This window comes from Diplotaxodon limnothrissa, linkage group LG5 (assembly GCF_057381915.1).
Source record: "Diplotaxodon limnothrissa isolate DT_005_m linkage group LG5, D_limnothrissa_male_GT1.1, whole genome shotgun sequence".
NCBI lineage: Eukaryota > Metazoa > Chordata > Actinopteri > Cichliformes > Cichlidae > Diplotaxodon > Diplotaxodon limnothrissa.
Genome location: NC_140600.1, coordinates 21449493 through 21462820, shown reverse-complemented (window position 1 = coordinate 21462820; position 13328 = coordinate 21449493). Strand labels below are relative to the sequence as shown.

At 41.5% G+C, this 13328-nt stretch overlaps 1 protein-coding gene across 3 annotated transcripts in view; it reads left to right on the top strand.

Moving 5' to 3' along the window:
• celsr2 (cadherin, EGF LAG seven-pass G-type receptor 2) overlaps positions 1 to 13328 on the top strand; it is a 70661-nt gene that overhangs the window by 16131 nt on the left and 41202 nt on the right. For all 3 annotated transcript variants that reach the window (XM_085354193.1, XM_085354194.1, XM_085354192.1), the window contains exon 2: positions 12115 to 12816. In XM_085354193.1, coding sequence (XP_085210319.1) covers positions 12115 to 12816 — 702 coding nt within the window. The remainder of the gene's footprint in view (positions 1 to 12114; positions 12817 to 13328) is intronic.

Genomic DNA, 13328 nt, shown 5'->3' with positions numbered 1-13328 from the left:
GACCTTGAACTCTCCCTTAGTTATGCTGCTACAGATTTAAGCTGCTTTTTAATTTTTCTCTGCTTTCTTCCGTCCCGGTTTCTTCCTGCAAAAAGGGAGTTTTTCCATCCCACTGTCACATAGTGCTTGTTCATAGGTGGTCACGTGATTGCTGGGGTTTTCTCTGAGCGGTTGTGGCGCAGTGAAAGAGGGGGTCATCTACCACGGTTGGTGGATTGATCCCCTGCTCCTTTAGTCTGCATGTCAAAGAATCCTTAAGCGTGATACTGAACACGTCGCCCCTGATGTGCCCATCAGGCATTAAGACATCAAGGTTAGTGCAGATATGTCAGTAGCAATAAGACAGACATGAACATGGACCTTCTGAGACGTTTTGTACAGAATATAACTGATCGGTATTTTGTAATATTTATTTCTGATTAATATGCTTTTGATTTTCTCTTGGTATTTCTTTTCATTTTTTTTTATTTATATCTTTCCTCAAGTATGCAAATAAGAAAAACAAACCTGTAAGTTTGCAGAGCGACTCGCAGGTCGGAGCTGTAAAGGCTGCGAACTGCAAACACATTTGCAGGCCTTATCCCTCCGAAGTGATTTTTAATTTATGCTCTTCCTGCTGATCTTAGAAATGGGACCCCGGCTTTGTGCTCTTTGATGTACTGAGTACTCGGTGCATGCTGCACATACTGTAGCGCGTTTCTTCTGAACAACTAAGACAGGCTCTGCTCAACCTCATTACCTTCTTACCCAGAGGTTCCCCCCCCCAACATGACACAGTTCTGCAGCGAAACACACAGCCCCCTCTGAAGCAGCATCAACCTCTCCAGGTCACAGATTAAATGCTGTTGTGCTTGAGTGAGATGTTCTTTGGGTGCTATCATTAGACATGTGATGAATGGCTGTTTGAGTGCCATTGTTTATCAGCTCTCCACTGTCATTATGATAAATGCTATTTTTATAGTAGGTCTAATGTGTTTCCCATCCCCACTGTAACAGGAGGTGTTGTCATTGGCTCAGTGTTTAACCAGCACATTAGTGTTTAATGTGTGTGTGTGACATCTGCTAAAGTTGCTCTGAGCAAGAGCGAGCAACACCGTCAGTGCTGACATAATATAAATAATGTCCATATTTCAGACAGTACTAACTATAAAAAGATCTAGCATGCTAAACTTGGCATGCTAATTTTAGCATTTTAGTATGCTAACATTTGCTAATTAGCACCAAATACAAAGTACAGCTGAGGCTGCTGAAAATATCATGAGTTTAGCATGCATTTATTAATAACTTACAGCCCTTTTTTAACTTGGTGAAAACGCTAAAATTATTAAACTTGGATGGCATAACTTTGCAGATCAGGTAAAGGTTCACAGACTTAACTGAGGTAATAAGGGGTTTGGTACACAGGAAGAGCAGAGAAAGGAAAAAATCCGGAAACAGAACTGTGAAAGAAATCCAGGTGGAACAGGTAATCACACAGGAAAGAGGCACAAGAGGGCAGGGAAATAAAATCCACAAAAAATGAGAAAGATACAGTGATTGAGACATTTCAGTTAAGACTCTAAATGGCGCTCGAGGAAAGTTACTGGGAAATTTGAATGTGCATACTCGAGTAAACAGAAATCCATGTTTCAGGTGTTTCAGCCATATTTTTGGAGCAACCAGCCGATTAACATTGCTACACTAAAAAATATAACCAAAAATCTTCTAAGGACATTCAAGTATCCTTAGAATCTTACAATCTTGTGTACAGTTAAATGCAGTGTTGGGTAAGTTACTTTAAAATAGTAACTTAGTTACATTACTAGTTACTTCTCTCAAAAGTAACTCAGTTACTTCAAGTTACTCGTTACTTTCAAAGTAACTAGTTACTAGGGAAAGTAACTTTGGTTTTACTCAGAATTCTCTTGTTAATGTGTTTCTTCCATAACGTTGCCAGTCTTCTAGCTTGCTTACTTGCCACAGTGCACTGTGCCACCTACCAATAGAAAGGAAAAGATAATGTGCACATTTCCACGAGAGAAATCCCACGCCTGGACCGTTGTTGACCGCCGCCATGATTCTAGCCTACGTCACAGCGTCATGTGCGCCTTTTACATCCAACACAAAAACTGCAGTCGTGGTGCTTTCGATTGTACTCAGAACTCTGAAATTCTGCCTTCTGAATAGGAAGATGTAGGCAACACCAGACTGCAGATGAGCTGCATACAGGGCTGGACTGGGACAGAAAATTGGCCCGGGCATTTTGACTAGAGACCGGCCTTTGAATGATAATAAACACTGTTGTGACAGTGATGTACACAGTTTTGATGGTATATATGCATCAATCTATCAATCGTTTGTTGTAAGATTCAGATAATTATTTTTTAAAAGCGAGACATTTTAAATGAGAATAAGAAAGAAAAGTATTTCTTTGTGCCCCCCTCTCCCTGTTAATGCCCTACATGCCCCCCTGGCAACACTTTGCTAGACCCGCCCCTGCACAGTTACCAGCTGTCAGCTACCTAAAAAAGGATCCTGGTGTTATTTGTCTCTCAGAAACGGTTCATAACTTCCCTTCAACTCATTCATGTTAACTAAAAGGTAAACCTGTTTCTCCATCACAGCTCTGATGATTCAGTAAGGACATCTCCTGGTTTCATCTTCATGTTTCCCTCTCACCAGATAACCAAACTGACATAATGACCAGCAGCTTTACAGCTGTGGCTCCAGCAAACATCAGCTGATACTAGAAATTAATATTAAATAACAGAGGTGTGGACTCGAGTCACATGACTTGGACTCGAGTCAGACTCGAGTCATTAATTTTATGACTTTAGACTTGACTTGAAAAAATGTTCTAAGACTTGTGACTTGACTTGGACTTTTACACCAATGACTTGGGACTTGAATTGGACTTGAACCGGTTTACTTGAAAAGACTTGATATTTTACCCCAAATATAAAATTTAACATGCATATTATATAGAGATTGAAAATGTGACGTCATTCACGGGTAGAACCGCAAAGGATTCTGGGAACTCGTGGCAAGCGGTACTAGCGCACGCAGGCTTTCAATTAAAATCAGTTATACAGCGATAAAAAGAAACACAAAAATGTCAAGAAGCCGTTGTATTATTAACTGCAATAGCCGGTCGCATGACAGCCACGGGAAGCCGACGGGTAAAGAGATCGGTTGTTATCGGATTACGTCGTTGAAGAGAAATTGTTCAAGCCATGTTTCCAAAGTAACAAAGACGCGACGGATGGCCTGGATTGCAGCCATTCAAAGATCAAATATAACGTCCCAGAACACTCCAGCTCACAGGTTAGTCTGCTCCAAGCATTTACACGAAGGTCAGTGTTTTTTAGTAGTTAATGCGTCATTTTTCTTAACATAATTGGTGATATAGGTTACAAGCAAGTCTGGCGCTGAACAGAAATTGTCGCGCTATGCTCCTTTATTTATTGTGCATAAATAGTGAATTGTCCTGACACAATATTGCGTTTCGCTTCTGTTATTATGGTACATTGACAAAAACATATACTTTTATTCACAGGATAAAACAGGTTTTTTGTATCACTAATTGCCCAGTACGATTACAGCATACAGTATTATTGTCACTGCTACATTTCTGTGATGGGTACCAGAAATTATTTCCACTACTAATTAATTACCGTTGAGCTCAAAGGTCCTATTAATAAACGGTTAACGAATGTGTATTTATGACGACAATTTGTGAGACTGGTAAACTTATGATACGTACGATGGTCTTTCGTTCTACACGGTGCATTTCAAGGTCCTGCACCCATCCGTCGGTAAACTGTACCTGGGCTTGTTGCAGTGACCTGAAGTTACTAAACTTCATGAGTGTATGCACTCACTCCAAGAACCGTATGATTATAAATATGCATATAAATATGCTAAGATGAGATAGCTGACTTCATCTAACTAGCAAATGTTGTCCAGGCTACGTTGGTGATACAGTTTTTTTTAATGTGTATGATATTTTTGTCATGCGATTTTAAAGCTGGTCCTACAACCGCATCCAAGAATAACATGCAGCTTATCTCAGAACTGTCGGTGAAAATTATTCTTGGAGCTAAGTTTAATTGAGCTGCATTTTAAAGAGGTGCAATTTCACAATTTGTGTATATTTTCTAAGTTCACTATTTTGTCATGTGTTGAGAAAAACACAGATTTTAAAATTACATGGTCTAATATTTACATTTAGCATAACTGCAACATTCTTTTTTCGTTTTTTTTTTTTTTAAAGACTCGAAAGGACTTGAAATTCAAAGTTTCAGACTTGTGACTTGACTCGGACTTTTACACCAGTGACTTGAGACTCGACTCTGACTTGCCTGACATTACTTGAGACTTGACTTGAGACTTGAGGATAAAGACTTGAGACTTACTTGAGACTTGCAAAACAATGACTTGGTCCCACCTCTGTTAAATAAATTCTAACAACAGCTGATCAAGCTTAAACGTGCTGCTGTTGTTTAGCGCGACATCCGCTGTTCCTTTTCACCTCAATAAGAAACGCGTAATATTTTCTCTGAATACCAGGCGGGACGGTTGGCAACTCTAATAACTTATGAACAAAATAAAGTTCAACATCATTAACTTCATAGCACCCACCCAGCTGTATAGAAACTCCGTCATGCTAGCTAGCACGCAGTATGGAAAAAGTCAGAATAACGAAAATAAACTAAACCTAAACTTGGTTTATATCTGACCCAGAGAGACTGCAGGTCATAACTTCTTACCTGAAGTTCAGTTCACACTTGGACCGGCGGCCGCCTCGGGTCTCTTTTCCTTCTGCGTCCCCTTTCCTTCATCCACCTGCTGGCCTCCACCACTTGCTAATGTTACTGAATCTGTGGAAGCTCCGCGATAGCCACCACACGAAGTAACGAGTAACGACCCTATCTAAATCCCAGTAACGACTAACGCGTTCCTGATTTTGGCATAATAACTAGTTACCGTGCTCGTTACCACAATAATAACGTAGTTACTGTAACGCGTTACTTAATAACGCGTTAGTCCCAACACTGGTTAAATGTAAGGTTAGGAAGAAGTCCACAGATTTCAGTAGGTGTGTGTTCATGTTGTCAGTAGCCCCTTGGTATTACACCTGGGGCTAGTGACAACCTGCAGGAGCTGCTTAGCCATGGAAACCCATGCCACGAAGCTCCTGGTGCACAGTTTCTGTGCTGATGTTAATGCCAGAGGACGTTTGGAGCTCTGCAGTCATTCAGTCAGCAGAGTGTTGGAGACTTTCACGCACTTTGAGCCTCAACACTTGGCGACCCCACTCTGTAACTTTACATTGTCTAAGGCTACGTCCACACTAGCCCGGATAGATTTGAAAAACGACGTTTTCGTCTGAAAACGCTCCCCATCCACACTAGAGTTTTCAGTCATTTTCAGAAGACGACCCGTTTTCAAAACGAAAACGCATTAGGGTGGACGTAGCCTAAGTTGCTGTGTTTTCTAAACACTTCCACTTTGCAGTAATGCCGCTTATAGCTGGTGGAGGAATATCTAGGTGGGAAGAAATTTTATGAACTGATTTGTTTACTTTACTGTACCGTACTCAAATTTGGTGAGCTCTTGCAAATGACTGATTCTTTCACAAATGTTTGTAAAGGCAGACGACATGGCTAGGTGTTGGATTAAATGATATGCATGTAGGATTAAGGCCTGGCTTAAACTTCAGTGTCTGTTCCTCTTGGCTATATATTTAATGTAACACCACAGTATATTGGTTAATCTCACACTATCATGAGAACAGTAAAACATATGATTTGAACGTAGTGTTCTCATTATGGTAAAGCACTTCAGCTAAACTGCTTGCTAAGCCCTTCGTTTTCATTGGCTCAGCGTTTAACCAGCACATTAGTGTTTAACACACGAATATGTTTGTGACGTCTGCTAAAGAGCAAGAGTAACACGGACAGTGCTGACATAAAAAAGCCACTTCCTGGTTTTCGTTAATTAGCTTTTGTCTCTCTCTGTCTCTCTGCTAGCTTTTAGCCGTCTGAAGGTGAAACCTGCTGTGTCTTTTTCTTTAGAGAGGTTTGTGTTCCTTGGTGTTACAGGCCATCAGGCTGCTGAACACGTCATAGACACCTCAGCTTCACTACTGGAACTTCAACATTATGCACTCCACACTGTATATAAATGCCACTTGTTTTGCACATATTCAACTCTGTATATTTTATATATTTTATTATTATTATTATTATTTTTTATTTTTTTTTTTTTACTATTTAATTTGTAAAAATGTGTATACACACACACACACACACACACACACACACACACACACACACACACACACACACACACGTAGGAAAATATTTAGTATACACATCCAGAAATGCATACACTATTATATATTGTACATATATTTATTAGTTTCAGGTTGGCCATTCTTGTATTTTGCTCGTTTGTGTTGTTGTGTTTGCACATCTCTGTTGCTTGTGGGGCTCGCACACAAGAATTTCACTCGCATGTGCTGTGCCAGTGTGCCTGCACATGTGATGTGACAATAAAAGTGATTTGATTTGATTTGATTTGATTTGAGTGAGATGCAGCTAGTCTTGTTTTTTTGTTTTCTTTTTGTTATCCCATCTCACCTTAAAATTCAAAATAACATCTTCCAGCATACAGAGAGGAGGGTAAATAGCTGATAAACTGTCACTTCACAGTTCAGGGGGACTCAGAGGGCCTGGGTTAGTGTCACAGTGCTGGGTGATGTCTCTGTCCTCTCAGTAACTTGGTCACACAGTCTTTCTGATCTTTATCCACCATGACTTTGTTGACATTTTCTGGGATTCAGCTGGGAGATTTGATGGCAACTTTGTGGTCTAATTAGACCAGTCTCAGTGATTTGTTCTCTCTCTTGCTCTTTGTCCTGACCTTTCTCTCAGTCTTAGCCACTAAGACCCAGAGAAAGCTTTAAAAAGAAATCCATATAGTCTGGTTTGAGTATATATTTCCTTATATCAAGCACTTCATTGTAAAGATTCTTTGTGTCCATATAATTCATGCCAATGAATTATTTGATTTTCCTTACCATTAAAGCCAGGCTTTGTTGATATTTCAGAAATGCAAAGCTGAGCATTTCTCCTGTGCAACATCCTGGCTGATAATTTATGTTCTTGGCTTGGAGGCCTCAACCTACAGTCAAAGGAGGCCCGTCTGCATCTCTGAGAGACCTCTCTGTAAATCATAATGAGACAACCTGTTTACATTAGTCTCTTTATTACTGGAAATGTATTTGGCTCTGATGACATGCTGGATTTTACGTTAGAAAAGGTGAGTCATGACCTTCAGAGTGCTGTGTTTACAATACAGACGATTCAGCTTTTATCAGACAGTGCCTGTGCTCGTCTCACTCTTAACTTAAAAGCAATAAATGCGTCAAAATCTGTGCACGTATTAAATTATAAATGCAAAAAGTCTTGCTGTTGACTAATGACTAAACTAACCATCTCGCCTCTGCTTGTATTGACGTATAGCTCGCCACCACACACACACACACACACACACACACACACACACACACACACACACACACACACACACACACACACACACACACACACAATGCTGTACATAGCCTTGGCAGTGCTGCAGCCACAGTGTGTGTTTAATCTTTTCCCTGGCGCCACTTCCTAGCTGAGAGCATTCCTGGCACCCAGAGGCCCAGAGGGGTTGGAGTTGTGGGCTGAAAGCAGTGTCACACTTCAGAGCTGGCAACTTGTCTTGTTACCAACTAAGCATCTCTCTTTTCCTCCTTTTCTGGCCCAAAATGCTTCGCTTGCCCTCCGTTCCTTCAGCGAAGTATCCTTCCATGGAGAATGACCTCTTTGAAGGATGGTCTGGTTCCTTTCAGTGGAGATTCTCCTCGCGCTCAGTTTCCCAGCGCTGCGTCTACCTCTGGAGCGCTGCCCGAGTCCCCCATCCAAGAATGTGAATTGGCAGAGGACATAATTAAGGCGATGTCTCTCCTCATACATGGTCTAACCTTTAAGAGCCCCGGTTCACTGAGAGCTGTGTTGTTCTGGCTACTGTTGCTGCAGAGTATCAGTTAATATACGACTTGAATAGATGAAATGGGTTGTTGTTTTCTAATTTAGTTTTCTAATAGAAAGTGTGTCTACAGTTTGCAAAAAGCACTGCGTTACGTTAAAGTTTTACTACTACTTTATTTAGTAGTAGTAAAACGCTCTGCTGCGGCAGCATGCAAGAAACAAAGCCCAAACAGGGTATTTCTTTAGTAGTAAGCAGATGAAGAATCACATACCTAAATTCGTCCATATAATCATAAAGTCTTTATATTTTCCACGGTGGGCAAAAAATGGAAAATTAAATATTTCAATTTAGTCTGTGGAAATATGTTTCTAATGTACTGTATGTTTCACTTGGAAAATAATCAAGATGTTATCAGATAAGCTATCAGAAAGTAATTTCAGAGACAAATCGTAGCAGACTGTCACTAAAATCACTGGTTTAAGCCCTGAATACACTGAAATAACAGGTCGATTATCCTGTGAAACCTCATATTTACATAATTACATAATGAAAACTGTAACTTTGTAGCTTCTGCTTCAAATTAGTTTTTTTCTAAAAGAAGATAGAGCATCATCTGCCTTTGTCTTCTCTTTGGCACCTTCTAGACTCTTATCTGCAAACATTTCCTTGTGTACACAGGTGTGTGTGTGTGTGTGTGTGTGTGTGTGTGTGTGTGTGTGTGTGTGTGTGTGTGTGTGTGTGTGTGTGTGTGTGTGTGTGTGTGTGTGTTTACAGTAGAGTGTGAATTAGGAGCGACCCTCCTTGTTTTTGGTCTTTGATTTATTCCCTGCACTTCCTCTGCTAAGGCCCTGTATTATTACAGTGCTGGAAGCGCTTGAGTGAAAACTGAAGGATTAAAGCCGTGTCAAACATGCTTCTCTGTCTCACTTCCTCTATGAGCCCCCCTCTCCACTCGTCCCCATCCCACCCTCCTCTTCTTCTCCTCCCCCTCCCCCTTCCCCCCTCCCCTTGGCACTTTGTGTTTAAACTTGTCTGGTGCCAAAACAGGGATCTGGTAACTTTGAGCAGTGCTGTTTGTGTGAGTCCTGCTCACAGGTTCTGCTCTCTGGCCGGCGTCCAGACACCCCAAACAAAGCGTCCCATTGATTGTTTTGGAGGGAGAGGCCGAGGCTTGTTTTAGTGACACATTTGATTTGATTAAGCCCGCTTTGTGTTTGCTCTCGAGGCTACAGAAACCCGCGGGCCGGCTAGATAGACAAAATGATAGTGGTCTCTCGCCGTGACCTCAAAGTAAGCCTGTGTAGCTTTTTAAAGGCGGATTGATGTAAGCTTCCTCTTGGAAAATAAGAATGTTTCAGTCTTTAAATAGACTGGTTCAAAATAATCAAATACAGATTATGGTGTTATTCTGCGATTACGGTGGCTGCAGTAGTGGCATTTCAGCAAAAGCCACTTAGGATTAATTAAGACACATGAACTTTTGCATCAGCCTTATTCTGACATTTTGCTATAAATGCTTAGAATAGAAATGATTGTACATGCTTCTTTCACTGCTGCTGTTGATTTTTGAGCATTTTTAAATAATTTGTTGGCATAAAAAGGGAAAAAGAGAATGTTTGTACAGCTCAAAGTGTTTGAACATTGTCAAAGTGTTTTGGCAATTTATATTTATGATGACGATAAAGCAAGAGATGTGCCATGTACATTTAAACTGGTCCTAAATGTTAGGAGAACATTTAGCAGAAAGGAATTAGGTTTTCAACAATGCAGTGCAAACTGTTTGTTGTGTAACTGTATGCTGGCTTTGGCCCTTTGTCACTGGGCAGAAAGCCAAATGATCCAGGTTAGGAAGTACATTTGTGTTAGACTGTTTCTATCAACTGGATTTAGAGCAACATTGAAGCTGTAACAGACCAAAAAAAAAAAGGTTTTGTGCTTGTTAGCCACGCACTGGACTTCCCTGTGTGCTCCTTACTCACATCAAGGCTGTTTTCATTATAATTTTACTCCTCAGTGAGCAGTGCTCCGACTCGTACTGTTCAACTTCCAGCTCATACTTGCTGATGAGCATTTTTACTTTATTGTAAATGGGCTCACAGTGGGGGGAAATAACCCAAAAATATCAGCTCAGCAAAGTCATAAGTCAGTGCAAATGTTGGCCTGATATGATGCAACATAATGTCTACATTAGAAAGTGGACTCTTTAGTAAAGACCTAACACACAAATTCATGCAGTCAAGACATCATGTACAACAGCAGGAGTAAAACAACACTGGATTCAGAGCTGAACATTTGAAGTGTACTGATGATTAAATGCTACCAGGATCTGGTTTTAAAAACAAGAGATCCGCTGAGCTGAGAATTGCTGAAAGTGGTGAATTTGAGACTCGAGGCTTTCAGCGTGGCATGTATAATGAAGTAGCATCTCTGCTTCCGGACAAAGAAAGCGAAGAGTGAGCTGTGAATACAGGCGTGAAATTGCTGATTAGAAAGTTGGAATGTATTGAAAGAAAACATACACTTGTTCTCTCTTAGGCTGGCATTCATTTCTTATCTACTCTGGCACAAAACAAGAAAAACACCCGTCTGAGCCAAGAACAAGTAAAAAGGTGTTATTATTAGAATATTTATCAAAACACCAATTTGTACATTATTGTGGCTACTGTCTTTGCTTTATATCACCGTCCTGAGCATTAGGAAAGATGCTGCTACACTGTGTGGAACAGCTGTGTAAAGCCACCACCATTCACCTCCATGCACCGTCATCTGTCCTGCTGTTACAGCTGCTCCGTGTGTTGGCGAGACTCAAGTTTAGATTATTATAATATACTTTGGAGGATAAAAACATCCTGTTATTTCAATTACATTATGATGGCGTGGCATATTTTTCCTCAACTTCCCCAAATCAAATGTATGTGTGTGTGTGTGTGTGTGTGTGTGTGTGTGTGTGTGTGTGTGTGTCAGATCAAAGTCAAGGATTGCTTAATACTAATATTATTTATTATTTAAAACACATTAATGAGCTGCAACATTGCTCTACATTCCTATATGACTGTGAACACTGACACGTCTGAGTCACTCCTATGTATACATGCCTGCTTTTTTCAAATGCTGCAGCACCAACTGTTAACTCATGTCTGAAAATAGTCCCCGAACAAATACAGCGTTTACTTTCCTCTGAGTAACCGACTGCATCTAGCTTCTTCGAAGTGTATTACTTCCTAAATCAAAGTGGATTTTTTAGTGACGCGTGCTTTGACATTTGTGTGATTGGGAAGGCCGGTAAGCTGAGAGCCGCAGATCGACTAATGCCTCGTTGTTTTTCATCTTTTAAAGATTTTTCCTGACAACGTGACATAAAACCTGGAGTACATTCAGCCTTCTTCATCCAACCCACACACCAGCACTTCGCAATCGTCCCCATCGCTCTACTATTGGCTACCGTTTTGAAGCACTGAGTACGGCGTTTTGGCCGTCGACATGTTTTCTTTAGAGCAGCAAACAACCATATTTGGACGAGAAGGTGGAGTGCTGTGTTCATTAGTAAGCTGCATCCGTAGGCTGTACGTATGCATCCTGCAGACACAGATATCTGATTGTTAGTGCAGCTTACATTTAAACAAAAATAATGCACGTATTTCACTCACTGGGAAAACAAATGGAGCCCAGACTTCTTGGGTGGGTTGTTAGCTCAGTTAACTGCATGGTAAGACATAATATTTTCCAGGAAATCACCACGAGTATGCTCCAGGGGTCAAATTCAGAAGATCAAGATCAGAATAGCAGGTAGTGATCAAGTTGGCAGCCACCCGTCACACAGCAGTCTTTATAATGCATAACTTCAGGCCCAAATACAGGTGAAGTATGTTAGTTATGGAAAGTTCATCTCTACTCTAAAGAGGCCAAACCTGTTTGTATACCAGGCTGTAAATGTGATTTTTGATACCTTTAAGTTTGTCATTTTAAAACTGAAGTCTATGGAGACTCATTCGTTTTTTCAGTCCTGGAGGTCGGTACTTGGTTTCTGCTAAGAGAAGTTCCAAAACTGCCATTTTTTAAACGTTTTTCTTTTTCTCCTCTGTTTCTCAGATGGTGTCCACTCAGTCTCAGCTCAGTGCATTCTCCAAGTCACCATCATCACAGATGAAATGCTGTCCAACAGCATCACGTTGCGATTGGCCAACACCTCCCAGGAACATTTCCTGTCCCTGCTGCTGTCTCAGTTCTTGGACGGCGTGGCCCGGGTCCTGTCCGCTGCCCCTGAAGACGTTGTGATCTTCAACATCCAAGATGACACGGACGTCAGCGCTCGCATCCTCAACGTCAGCTTGTCGGTGGCTGTGCCCGTGTTTGGGGAGGGACACCAGCGTCCCGGTGGGCTCGGTCACGGAGGCGACGGGCCGGGGAGAGGGGCTGAGCCTGGGGAGTTTTTTGGCTCGGAGGAGCTCCAAGAGAGATTGTATTTGAACCGCAGCCTTCTCGCTCAGATTTCCTCCCAGGAGGTTCTTCCCTTTGATGACAACATCTGCCTGCGCGAGCCGTGTGAGAACTACATGAAGTGTGTGTCGGTGCTGAAGTTTGACAGCCTGGCGCCCTTTGTTGCATCCGATACCATCCTGTTCAGACCCATCCACCCCATCGCTGGGCTGCGCTGCCGCTGTCCCACCGGCTTCACGGGGGACTACTGCGAGACTGAGATCGACCTGTGCTACTCTAAACCGTGTGGACCTCATGGCGTGTGCCGCAGCAGAGAGGGAGGCTATACCTGCGAGTGCTTTGAGGACTACACAGGTGAGACACTTCACTGAACACAATAAGCACACTCTTAGACACAACTTAATTCAATAATTGACCCAGTTATGTTGCGTTCATGTTAATAGACATATGAAAAGAAAAGCTGTCAGCTTTCGGCCTCTTTGCCTTCTTCCACATGTGGTGTTTTCTTAACTAGTATCTAACTCATGGGCCTGATCCACCACAAGGCTAACACAGAGAGACAAAGACCACCACTCTTTTTTTTTTCTTTGCTACTCTTGTGTAATGCGTCCTTGGGTTTCTTGAAAGGCACTATACAATTTGACAGTGTTTGAATTTAACAAAAGTGGGGAAAACAGTTTGTTGGTTTCACCTTTAGTTGCAACGATTTTCTGGCATAGTTTGCAAAGTACTGTGCTTTGTTGGAGGTTGTTGAAGTAGGTCTGTTTTGAGGTACTAAATCGTCAACAGGCATTCTTGTTGGCTCACTAGGGAAGGTAAAAGCATCGTGCTGCTGTACAAAGTTGTGTTATGGCATTTTTATATCA